Genomic DNA, 13,324 nt, shown 5'->3' on the forward strand with positions numbered 1-13,324 from the left:
CTCAGGCTGATGATGGCAAAGAGCCTCCTGGCAGGAGCTGCCTGTGATATAGTCCCCTGTGGGAAGTAGGGAGTATGGGAGGCTGAAAAGATGCCTGGGCAAATCCTGGCCTGCCCTCAGGTGTTGTCTGTGAGGTGGGTGGGTGATGACAGAGGTTTTTCTTGGTGCCAACAGCCAGGCATAGCTGGGAAAGGCAGCTCTTGCCAGGAGAAACCCCACAACCTGCCCTGCCACAGAAATCTCCGGCAGCAACACAAGGCATTTGCTGGGTTTTAGTATTCTGCTTCCTCTTTGGGAAGGATGGATGTTTCCTCCTTCTTCTTCAAACAGTTAGTAAATAATTAAAAGAGAGAGACAAAATATTCTCTAAAGATAACCTAGTCTTCTGTTTCCATGGCAACCTCCTTCCTAAGCCAGAAGCTTTTTGCTTGAGTCATATGGCAGAGGGTGAAAGCCCTTTTGTGGGGAGGCAAGAGTGGTGGCATGACCCCACTAGGAGGCAAAGGGGAGATATTGTGCAGAGTAAAAGGCCTGTCATGGACCTCAAAACATGAGAAAAACAAAGACATTTTTCCTTGCAAGCACCTTCCAGGGACAACCGAGAATAAGGTGGGAGAGCATCCATCTTAGGGGCTGTAAGACATCCCTTGAGGCCACCATCACCATCTTTTGACCCTTCTCCCCTCCCAACTATTCCAAGTGCAGGCCATACTTCTATTATGACTGGGGCAGCTTCTAGCCCTGTACTGATCTCTGACCTTTCTCCCATTCCTCAGCTGAAATGTTTCACGACCGCCAGGACAGCTCGGAGTCCCACCTCCAAGTCCCCTTATGGCCACCTTCCAGGAAACACTGTGTGCATTAGGTCGTCTGGGGTTTGGCTGGGTTTTAACTGTTTGGGTTTTTCTGGTAAGCCCTCCCTCTGGCTTCAAAGCAGCTCTGGGTTTGAGTCTAAGCCTTGTGCAGTCCAAGTTCATTGTTCAGCCATTTGGGGACTGACTGCCCTCCTTCCCTGAGGATGTGAAACCATGTGTCTTGTCTCGCCTCTCTGCCCACAGGAGAGCAGGCATGGGCAACTTACCCAGAGAACCACCAGTGCAAAAAAAAAAACAACAACAAAAACCCAAACATTTAAACACCCTTATTATTGCTTTAATAAATCTGGATCGGCACCCTTTCTGCAAGGACAAGAACCCAGGCTCTTCTGTCTTCTCCCCACAGGCCTGACCTCACTGCAGTCAGTATGCAGGCTTGCAACACAGCAAACACTCCTTCCAGCAAATTAATCAAGTCCACACAGTAATTATCCTTTTCCTGGCTGTTGGTCCCATTTGACATGCCCGCTGTTCACACCCCCTGTTCGTAAGATGCAGCAGCTGCTTAAAAATCAGGCAGGTTACAATAAAACCAGAACATCTGTTTTGTGCTGCCCACTCAGCAATGCTTCATATGCCAGCTGGGAGAGCCTGGGAGGGGCTGAAGGTGCCCTCTTGATCTGATGGAAAAAAATGGGACAGGATTCCCCAATCCTTCTCTGAGCAGTGCACCAGCCTCCAAAACTCCGCACCTCTGTTGGGCTGCTATCCTCTCCCTGCTTCCCTTCTCACTCTGTCTTCTCTGACACTCCTTAGTGGAATTTCCCTGGGGTGATAGGTGACATCCGAAATTTGTTGTGCTCCCTGGGTGGCTGCCTTTCATACCCACCTGCAAACCTGGGAAGGGTATGAAACCTTGGAATTGCTGCAGGAGGACATCCAGGCTGATCCTGGCCAGGAAGGAAACACGTGCAGTCATACCGCTGGAAAGGCAAGGAGGGATGCAGCTTTCGAAGGCCTTACTGCAACCACACCGGGAGAGGATCATGTCTGCCAGATCGAATCCTGAGGCAGATCATGGTTCAAGGAGTCAATCTGCCCTTGTCCTCCACACTGCAGCCCTCCCCACTCACACTCCCCTGCAAGGAAGAAGCAAGGAGAGCTACAGTTCTCCTCCTCCCTCTCCCCCATCTCTCCAGCTGGTGAGCCAGTTAGCCTGGACACAACACACGCAAACATCCTTACATATATGTGCACACACACACATACACACATGCACCAATATTCCCTGCTCTCCGTGTCCGCAGCTGGCACTGAGCAGGGATCTGGTCCCAGCTACACTGACGCAAATCAGGAAAACACCAGAGGGTGAAGGTGATGCTGGAGAGGAGGCGGAGCCACCACCGAGCTGAGGATGTTCTTGTAGGGTCTTCCAGCTGGGACTTGGAACAGAGTAAGCCCTCAGCCAGGGGACTGACTACATTTTCTGTTGTTGAAGCCCCCTTTACTTTTATTTGTCTTTTTTAAAATTCTATTTTTGTCTTCTTTTAATATATATAGCTATAGATACAAAAATAACAGATAGTTTTCTCTAGAGATGATTTTTGCACCTTTGGGCTTCTAAAATAAAATACCACAATTAATGCAAACAAAAGGGGAACAAGTTCAGTTTCCTCTCCCCTTTAAACCTCCCTCTTCTGTTCCAGATTTCCCCACGTATCTTGTCAGTTTTTTCCCTTGGCAGTTTTCTTTCTTTGGAAAATTAAAAAACCAAACCCAACAAAACAACAACAAAATATGCCATGTAGCCCTTAACCGCTCCTCCCATGAGCATGCCCGCTGTGTTCACACATTCTCTTCAAAGCAAGGCTTTTCACCCTCAGACGTTTCCCTTGCTCCATGGCTGTTTGCTTTTCCCTGCTGCCGGGGCCAGATTTTCACCTGCTAGAAATCAGCGTGAATCCACCTCAAGCCAGAGCTCTGCTGCTTTATACCAACAGAAGCACACAATCACGTTTTGCCAATTTATGCTTGACCTGAAGATCTGGCCCACAATTTTTAATGTTTGAAATGGAAGCATGGACAATATGGAAGTTCCCAGAAACAGGCAAGGCAAACCCCAGACGCTTTTCCCTTGCTGCTCACCCTGTTCCCCTTCCCTTCGCCCCCACCCTCCTTGTTTGGTGTAGCAACTCCTTCAGCCCCTGTTTGCTTGTTCCTCCTTAGCACTTTCTGAAATTCATAATCTCTCGGTAAAAAAAATAAATAAATCGATCTCTCTATATATGTATATGTATATAACTAAACAGCTGCCACGCAGCAGTCACCTGGCTGGAGGGTCCTGTCCCCCACAGCCCCATGGCCTTTTCTTGTCACTATAGTCTCTGCGGTGATGGTCCAAGTCTTGCCCTCAGGCAGGACTGTTCCCGTATTGCTTGCATTCTCCCACGCCTCTGAGGTACGGTACCAGAGTATTTATTCTATATATATATATTTATGTATATATATATATTTATAAATTTTTGTTTGCCTGGTTCTTTTTCTTGCAAATCCTTTGGAATTGCTGCTGGGGAGATGCTAGTGAAACATGCTCCCCATGCCGGCAGCTGAAGGCTCCCTCCCTGTACCCCAGGGACCCTCATCTGTTCCTCTTGCTGACTCCATCACCCAGCTCCAGCTCAGATGGGAGCGGGGAGCCGTGGTCCCCTGTCCCCAGTCTGCCAGGGCCGTCCGGCTCCTCTCCTTCCCCAGTCGAGGGGGTGTCCTTGCAGAAGTCCGTCACCCAGGAGGGCATTGAGAGGAAGCCCCGGGGGTCAACGGTGTAGAAGGGCTTGGCGTGGTGAGCAGCAGGGCGGCGGGGCAAGGGGCTGGCGTGGAGGCTGCTGGTGCTGCTGCACTTCTTCACCAGCATCAGCCCTGGAGGTGGGGGCGAGAAGAGGGAGGTCAGCGAGAGGCTGCTGAGGGTCTCCGAGGGCTCACTGTTGTTGCCACCCCCGCGCAGGCTGCTGCCCGCCCCCTCCTCGTCCGAGGGGTCCATGGAGTCATGGTGGGTACAGCCAGGGCTGGTGCTCCCACCGCTGCTGTGGCTACGCTGGTGCCGACGGATGCTTCGCAGGCTGAAGAGCCCCCGGCCCCGCAGGCTCCGGTGGCGGGAGGCAGGGGAGAGGGGGGCTGCCAGGGGTCTTTGGCTGCCGGCAGCTGGTACAGGACACAGAGCCACTGGGAGGTCCAGGGTGCACTGGGGAGAGTCGCTGAGATTGAGGCTGTCCTCCAGTGTGGTCTGCAGGCTGCCCGCTGAGCTGCTGCTCCGGCTGTCCAGCGAGGTGTCGCTCTCAGGGGCCTGGGAAGCAGAGGTGTGATAATAAACCACAACTAGCCACAATAACAGAAAAATGGGGGAAACTCCTATTTACCTCTCTCCTCTGCTGGGGAGGGCAGCTATAAACCACCTGAACAATGTTACAAAGCACCAGCTGTTTTTGTCCAAGGAAATCCCTTCTGGAAGAGGACAGGTTTTAATATTTTCAGCTCTGATTTCATTCTGCTCCAGGATGAATCTTCCCCTCCCATGTGAAAAGCTCCACCAAAGAGAAAGGGTGCTGGGTCTGTGAGCCCTGCAGCCCCTGCTGCCACGGTGTCCCTGCCCACTGGCAGTCCAGAAGGCAGCAGAGCTGAGATTCCCTGTGGATTCCTGCTCTTGGCTTCTCTGTGAACCTGCCCCACTGGCTGCAGACACATCAAAACCATCAGCTGGCTGGAAATCAGGGGACTTCTTTACATAGACCTCCCCCCCGTTAAAAAATTTGCAATGTATGAGGAGAGAAAAGAGGTATCATAGTTCTTTTGACCAGCGCTAGTGGCAATGACAGTATTTAGGGCAGAAAGGTAGGGTCCTCTTCCAGCAGGAAGGGGAAACAGCCTTAATTTCCTTGTATCAGTGCTCAGTTAGTTAAGCTGCATTTCAGTTGTTCCTAGGAAATTGGTCTGCACTATGAGACCAGCACTGGGAATAATGGATATAGGACTGGAAGTGGTCTCCTGAACCATAGCTATTCAATACAGCCTGCGTCACAGAATCAGAAGTTTACCAATTTCTCCTTTAGAACGGGTCAGTGCTTTTGCCCCAGCGGCATGCCAACTTCAGAGCTCTTTCTCTTCATGTCTAAACTTATACCAGAAGTTTCAACACCGCAACAACTCAGTAGCCTCCAGCTCAAGGCTAAATTTATCCCTGGTGAATTTATACACATTTGTATTGTGCCAACAGTGCCTGTCACATAGAGCTGGATAACATATAATTTTATTTTTATGTTTTAGTTTGTCTGGAATAGGGTGTCCCCGTACTCCTCAAACAGGAATTTTTCATGGAGTATCTTCCAAGAACAATAATAGGGATCTTTACTGGACTTTCATCTCTGCCTCCTCTGCTCTTCAGAGACACTTGATCTTCCCTCAACACTTTTAGTCTTCTTTCATTAGAGAGAAATAGCTGCCTTTTCAGAGAGATAGTGCCTTTTGGGGACAGAAGAGCTAAGTGGGAAGGGGAAAACAGTGAGCTCAGGGACAGTGTGTGTGAATGTGGCACGAAGGGCTGTGGAGGAGGCAGGTGGGGAGAAGCCTGTTCCAACCAAATCAGGTGTGTGATCCAGAGACACAGCACTAAGAGGCACCAAGATGGCCATGTGGCTGCAATCTCCCTGGTTTACGCCATGGCTGCTGTGCATACAGGTGTCTGCAGCTCACGCTGTGAAGGGGACACAGGAGCAAGTTAAAAGGTGATGTGATTTTGTATTCATGTGGGGCTAGCTGCAGCTGTCAAACTATTTTTTGATCCAAAGCAGAATAATATATGATTTCAGGGGCTGAGCACTATAAAACAACCCTTTGCTGTACAACCCTTTCTCCTTCCAAACCTTCCTGCACTCTGCAGTCCACTATGCTCCTCCAACAGGTTAAATCCAGGTCACCAGACACTGACTACAGCTGCCTCTTTCTTTGCTCTGCCTTCCTCCCCATTCATCCCCCCCTGTTTGGGTGGCATGTGAAGATCAACCTTTCCTAGCAGAGGGAAATGGGGGTTCTCACCTGATGAAGAAGTGAACAGTTCACACTCGGAGATCTTAATGATGCCCATGAGCCTTGCAGAGAGATCTTAGGAAGGTTGTGGGGACATGAGACTTTCTCACCCCCTGTCTGGGTGGCAGAGATGGCTGGGTGGAAAAATTCTGCTGGTACAGGTAAGAGAGGGCAAGATGCACCTGGAGAGAAGGAGCTGGGAGGGGCTGACAAAGCATCAAAAGAAATGGGGAGGAAAACAGAAAGAAAAAAAAAAAGTTGAAGAGTCCTTTGATTTGATTTGGTGCCTTTGCTGCTGTTACACCAAGGGTCCTGCAAGTCCAGTGTAACACACACTCCTGGCCAAGAAGACTTGGTCTAGTGTTCACACCATGAGTCCCACTTTCTACGCAAGGACCAAAACCTGCACGATCTAACATGTCTCAGAGCCATAAAGCAACAGCCCAGGTTGCCTCTCCTGTTGCTGCTCTCACAGAGACATGCTGAGCCATAAGGCCTTGATTTGACTGTGTATCACTGCCAGAGGACTTTCATCCCAGATCCTGCAAGGCACAGGATGATGGGAGATAAATAAAGTGGCAGTCTGGGAAACCTGGGAACCACAGGAGGCCAGAGCATGCTCAAGAGTAGAACTGGAGCACTTCCACCAAAGGAAGACATATGTGTTCCCTGAACCTGTACCTGAGGAGCCTGGTCTCAGAGGGCAGCAATGTTTTACCATGCCAAGTAAGCACAGTTCATCCAGCTGGCATATCAGGGAGGCTGCCCCCACTCTTCTCTAATCATGCATGGGTGCGCTACTGTGAATGGGAATCATCTTTTTCACAATATTCACATAAGCAAGTCTGAGGGAGGATATAAGATCTAGCGGCAAAAGAAGGAACTGTTCCTCATCCCATTCCTGAGCACTGGCAAACTGAAAGTTAATTCTTGGTTAGCGTAACCCCATGTCAGATTAACTCCATTCCTGGAAGGCGGGAGGCAGGAGAAAGGCAGATGAGCTGAACCAACCCACACTTTCAACAGACCTGGCAAATGATGGGAGATGTGCTCACCTTTGGTACTTTCATGCTTTAACCAAGACTGGACTGAGTTGAAAGGAGTTTTCTCCATTTCACACAGGTAACTCTCTGGGTTTGTAGAGCCATCTTCATTGGATATTGGGAGCAGACATTCCCCCAGTTCTCCTGCTTCATTGGAATCAGGGCTGTCCTGGCCACCCTGCTGGAAAAAATAAGTGAGGACAGAGTCTGGTGAAATTTAATGGCAGATCACAGAGCAGACTCATCAAAGCCTCAAGAAGGGCTGATTCTGAAGATACCCTCAAGCTAGCTAAGAGATACTCAGGCTTGCAGCCCAAATCCCCTAAATTTAGGCTCATTCAGGGAAAGTTACTGACAGTAGTGAAGGGAACTTTCAAAAACATACATCCCTTTTTTCCTCCTGAAATCCTTCTCCATGATGTGTCTCTATGGAGAAGCTCTTGAAAAGTGACCAGAATTTTTATTCCTCAGCAGCGACACTTGGATGAATACACAGCACTTCACATGAGCAGGGGCAGAAGTACAGCACATGGTGCACCATGCCTATGACCACCTTGGTCTGGGGCTAACCTTGATCTCCTTAGGACTCAGCTGAGAAGTGTTGGGATTATCTGACTCATCTCCTAGAAGGATGGAAGAGGACTTGTCTGAGTTCAGGGATAATGCTTCCATTTCAGCCAGCTGGACCTGCAGGAAGGGAAAGGAGCTGTCACAGGTCATGCCTGGCATTCATATTTCAAGCAGTCACACTGTTTATGGTGGACAAGTGAGAGCCTGTAGACCCGAGATCAGTTTTAGGTTATATTCCTCCGATACATCAGGTACTGCCTAACCCAGACCTGGGCTGGGCAGGAGAATCCACTTTTTAAGAAAGGTTGAACATATGATATGCAAGCAGCCCGCCAGCAGTCCATGCTCCTCTAGTGCTAGAATTGGAGGAAGGAGTCCTGAATCTGTCCCAGTGATACGGCTGGCACAAGGCCCTGCAAGTAAAGCCAGGTGGGGAGAGGGCTCCCTCAGGCCGGTGACAAGGCAGTCAGCTCTGCTGAGAGATAAGGAGCGGACCCATATCTCTGAAGGCGCCATGGGCAGCCCTGCTTAAACGTCAAGGTGCTTTCATTCCAGGGGTAGTCATGCCTCTTGCAGTCCATGCCAGTATCATGCTTTTCATATTCTCTTACCTTCATCACTGAAAACCTGTTTCCCTCCAGCTTCCCTGTGTCTTCCCTCTCCCCTCGCCTCTAACCTACCCAAGACCACAGCTGACACATCTCCCATCCTGCTTTCCAGCCCTAAACTCATCCCCCCCACCCACACATACTTGTTATTTCTTGCTTTCTGAAACCAAGTCTGACCACTGCATCTTTCTCATCCTTGAGCCTCAGCTCCACTCCAATCCCATGCTTGACCTTGCTTCATGTTTTGCCTGTTTCATACCACGTGTGACCCTCTCCCATCCTCTTTCCTCTAAGCTTTCGGTTACCCTCTGCCTGACATCTCTTTCCCACAATGCCTGAAAAGCATCTCCTTTTTCTAGTAGCCTAAGTAGCTGCTCTGTCCCTCCTGTGCTTGGATTTCTGTCACTGGTCTCTAGAGTCCCATTGGTTCCCACCACCAGCACCTGACTCTTGAGAGCTATATTCTGGGTTGTCTCAGTCAGGACAGCTTGCTTTTTGGTCATTTATCTTGTCCTCCCCTGTGTTTGTGTTTACAGGAGGTGTGTATAGCTTTTGTGCTATAAGAGCAGACGGAACATTTGGAGAAATGACTCCTTCGAGCTGGGAGTTTAGTGGCTTGTGCCAATGCCAGAAACTAGAAGAGGTCTCCATCTAAGGGTTAATGTACTTTGAATAAACAGGACAGAAAATCAGGGCTGGATTTAAATAAAGGGCGCAGTTGACATCCTTATTTGGGAGATCATTCTGACACAGGAACATGGTGCTATTTAACCATGAAGAGAGCCCAAAACCAACAACTGCTGCTCAGAGCGCAGACACACCAGAGAACTCACAATGAAGTTATGTCAAGCATGCTACACAGCCACCAGTCAGCAACTCCTTGTGTAGAGAAACAGTCTTCATTCAGTCCCACTTAATGTGCGTACTCATCCGTTACTCGCCTAAGTGCTTGTTACACCAGAACAGCCTTACAGCTGTGCTTGTAGAGACGCGAGCATGAAATATGATAACATCTGTGACTACCTTCTCCATCCATAAAAAAGGGTTTCAACAAAAGCCAGAGTAGTCTGTTCTTCACGGAACCACTTGCTCACAAATTCTGGCCGCCCTGGGATCTACACAAGAACCGTAATCGCCAAAGTCACGAATAGATAAACTGCATGTGTGGAAACATTGTTCACCGCTCTGCCCGCTAGCAAACTCCTGCCACTGGTTAAGCACACTATCAGCCACCAATACACAGATGTCTAACCATCAACCAGCCCAAGAGTGAAAGGATAGTGATGAGAAGAAAAGAGGTTAGTGGTATGAAAAAAAGATGTTTTGTTCTTATAGCTTCCATTACTGCAGAATATTTAAAAATCCTCTTACTAAAGATGAAGAACAACAAAAAAGTTAAAAATGGCAGTGGAGGGAGAAAGGGCTGTTCACTATGAACACAATCCATTAAAACTGCCAGGGACATCAACCTGAGACACTGAACCACGCACACATATCCCTTAGACTATAACTAGTTGCAGATATAACTTATCTCTTAGAACATGGCCATGATTACAAAAATCCTTAATTGTACAAATAATTTGTTTGAAAATAAGATGCCAGCAGCTTAACTCTGAAAGATGCTGAGCACTTTACTCAATGCAACAAAAAGCTTAGCAAATATTAATAACTTCGAGCATATGTTTAAGTGTTGTGTCAATTCACTGTGCTCAGCATCTTGATGGATTAAACTACAAACAAAATGGGAGTGAACGTTTTTGACCAATATGAGATTTTTTTGTCAAAGGGCAGAGTTAAGGGTGATTCAGTGGGCAGCAAGCACACTATTTTGTTCAAACACGCACGTATTGAATAGGACTAGGTAGAAACTCTTTTGCCTATATAACTTGCTGTCAATTAATTCTGAGATAGTACAATTCTCTCTGCACGTACAATGCACATGCGGGTATGTCAATGTACCAGAGTACACTTTAATTTATTAATGATTATGTGCTTTGCTAGTGTTAGTGCTGGGACAATCCTAGCTGTGACTCCATATAGTGAGTTCCTGTTGGAATTTCCTCAATGTTTTTTTATACTATAAAATATGAAGAGGAGGTTATGTTCAACCGTGACTTAAACTCCTGAGCTGTAGTTTTGATTCATATGATCAGAAATAAAATACCTACATTTTATTACTGAAGTTATTCCTCCGGATACAGATAATTTCTTTTCAATTCTACATTTTAGCTGTATTGAAATATCAATTTGGAAAAATAATTTATGGCTCTATAACAGCCATTAGAAAATACGATCTAAGAATAATTCTTTCATTGTGATTATTCTGTTAAACTCTTTGCTGTGGCTGTGGGTTGCACTTCAAGATTTTGCTGTCTAGCTTCCTTGCCAGGAAGGTAAGAAAATCTGATGTTGTCTTCATTCCGAGGCGGGATACTGAAGACTATCTGGAGGGTTTTCAAATGCAGCAAACTAGTTGCAAATGCCTTAATTTCAGGGTAATCATTCTGGAATGACTTAGAAGACCTGATTTTCTGAGAAGGCTGAGCACCGACTGCTGAATATAAGGACTTAAGTAAAGCAGTGGAAATCACAGTTAATTGAAAACTAGTTATTTAGCTGCATTAATGTAGCATCCATTTGTGAAGTGCTGCAGTACTGAAACTACAGCAATGTTCGTATTTTGATACTTTCAAAGGGAAGCTATAGGGACCAGCAGGGAGCTGAAATGCTGGAAAAAATTAGAGCTTCAGAACTAGGCATAAGAAACCAAACATAATATTGATTTCTTCAAACATGGATAGACTAATCTGCCATTTACAGCTCTCTTCCCAAGTTTCCTTGTTTCTTTATAAGCAATAGCAACATAGCAAGTTAGTTATGAGGAAGGAGATGGTGAAGATTGCCACTGATGTCCTAATGTACTGACAGATGAGCCAAGCTACTGCCGCAAGTCTGACCACAATCACAGCACTTAAATACAATAAAATGATTTCAGAAACAAAATTAATTCTGCTACTTACTTAGCTTCTCCCAAGCTACTTTGCTCCTGAAGTTTCACAACATTAAAAGACTGACTGCTCAGGAAGTAGTTTTCCAAAGCATGTACTAGCTTTAGGAGCACAAGTATCAGCCATTCGGTGTCCTGATCTTAGCCACAACCCGTTTGTCAGCTAACAGGTTCTACATCAGAAAAAGGAGACTCTCAAACTTTTTCAGTGGGCCCATTTTTATTTAGTTTTTGCTCAAACTAATTAGCCGTTTTTTACCACAAACCAATCCTTGCTCACAGACGGTGACTCTATTCAACAAGGCATTTAAGCATGTGCTTAATTCATCAACCTCAATGGGGAATAAGCAAGCACATGCTTAAAATGAAGACAAAACACATGCTTAAATCTCCCACTGAATTGTCCCTGAGTGCTGTCATTGGGGTGAGATCCTTTGAGTCCTCTGCACAACATGAGCTTGAGCCTCTGCTTTTCTTGCAGAACTGAACACAACAAAAGATGCCAGGACGCCTTCATAGTAATTTCTCTACAGCTCATCCAGTCTCTCCTGACCTGTGTCCTGGCACCTTTCCATCACCTCAAACATCCCCCCATGGCTAAGGAGGGCAGGCCTGTACTAGAGGCAGTATCAGCAATGCATGACGGATGACAAACACAGGTAAACAAGCTCTCTGTCTACACAATCTACAGCCAGGAGTACACATCGGATGACCTGCAGGCATGTGGGTGTGCAGGTCTTTGGGGGGACAGTCCCCTCACGCATCCTCGTACGCAGGTTACCTCTTGCTTGTCATGGTTACACTTCTCGCACATGGCCGGCGAGGAGTAATGATGGAAGACGGAGCCCGATAGGTTATCGATGATCATTAACTCCCCGTCGAAGGAGTCCTTAATAATTAAAGAGACACTGTCCAGCCATAAGTTCTCCTAGGGGACAAGAAAGGGGGGAGGATGGGAGAGATCATTTTAAGAATGCCGAGTTTTTTGCTTCAAAGTTTCATGTGAATTTGGGGCTGGGTTCTCCACCCTGACTCATCTGGAGCAGCACCTTGTTCTGCAGGTACCTGCACAGGGTCACTGGGGGAGCATTTGCTCCTTATGGTGTGTAAATGTGCCAGAGTTCAATGCTAAAAAAAAAAAAGGAGGAGGGACTGCTTCACTCACTGACAGTGCACCACTGCACTGCTTATGCCTCCCTTCCAGCTCTGCTGGAATGCCTCACTCTTGATCTGCCATTTCCCCTGCTCTGTTCTTCTGAGCTCCACTCTCAAATTTGCTCCTAACACACCTTTAGCTGATCTGCTCCATCCCTCCTCTGCTGGCCCTCAGGTTCCTACACCACGATGACAATGGACAGGACTCACTGCTATCACAGCCTTGCCCCCACATGATGCTACCAACTCAAAAGCCTACCACTGAAAGCAAACCTCTCACCCTGAGGTGGCAAAGTATATCTGCTACAGCTAAGCCCTCTGTCATCTAGGCTGCCCAGCTTCTCCCCATAGCTACTTGCTTCAGTCTGGTTGGTAAGCTCAAAGTTGCACTCACCTGTGCTGGAGAGTAACATCTCATGCACAGATGTCCTTCAGGATCTGTTCTCCCACTGCCTCCTCCTGTTCCTGCTCCTTTCCCCTGTCCTGAATTCGGGGAGCCTGACTTGCGGGAGCACAGCCCATGTGCAATTTCAAGCTCAATCTCAGCATCCATCTCTGCATCCTCCTGGGCCTCCTTGTTGCTGTCGTCGAGATGTTTCATGAGCACAGCTACCACCACATTGATGAGGACAAACTGGGCTGTGAGTACAAAGCTGACAAAGTACAGTGGGGAGATGAACTGCAGGTTGCTGAGGCAGCTCCGGTCATCGTGGCTGCAGTCGCGCAAGGTATCCTTGAGGGAAAGTTGGGTTTGAAAGGGAATGATGGAAGGAAGGAAGGAAGGAAGGAAGGACTAAAGTAAGAACACAAGCTTGGCTGCTCTTTCTATCAAAAACACTGATGCCAATGGAAAGAACAGGGCAAATGTTTCTACCACCCCACACCCTCTGGGATCACGAAGCCCTCAAAGAATCAAGGACACTATCTGATCATGTGCTCTCTTCTTCAGAGCAAATACATCCAAAGGTGTACAGAGCAAACTACTTCCAGACCATTGTATGTTGCTGCTACTGTAGCCACACACATGCGAGCAAGAACAAAACTGAGCAG

General features: G+C 47.5%; 1 protein-coding gene across 2 annotated transcripts in view; it reads right to left on the minus strand.

Moving 5' to 3' along the window:
• Positions 1-614: 614 nt before the first annotated feature.
• Positions 615-13,324, minus strand: part of CACNA1I (calcium voltage-gated channel subunit alpha1 I) — a 90,048-nt gene continuing 77,338 nt past the window's right edge. Inside the window, exons 30-35 of one of the 2 annotated variants that reach the window (XM_064453976.1) lie at positions 12,669-13,007; positions 11,901-12,047; positions 7,505-7,621; positions 6,947-7,112; positions 5,901-6,097; positions 615-4,155 (exon numbers count right to left, since the gene is read on the minus strand). In XM_064453976.1, coding sequence (XP_064310046.1) covers positions 3,454-4,155; positions 5,901-6,097; positions 6,947-7,112; positions 7,505-7,621; positions 11,901-12,047; positions 12,669-13,007 — 1,668 coding nt within the window. In that variant the 3' untranslated portion in view covers positions 615-3,453. Of the gene's footprint in view, positions 4,156-5,900; positions 6,098-6,946; positions 7,116-7,504; positions 7,622-11,900; positions 12,048-12,668; positions 13,008-13,324 lie in introns of both variants that reach the window. The other variant, XM_064453966.1, reaches the window with a different exon arrangement.

Source organism: Phalacrocorax carbo, chromosome 1 (genome assembly GCF_963921805.1).
Source record: "Phalacrocorax carbo chromosome 1, bPhaCar2.1, whole genome shotgun sequence".
Taxonomy (NCBI): Eukaryota; Metazoa; Chordata; class Aves; order Suliformes; family Phalacrocoracidae; genus Phalacrocorax; species Phalacrocorax carbo.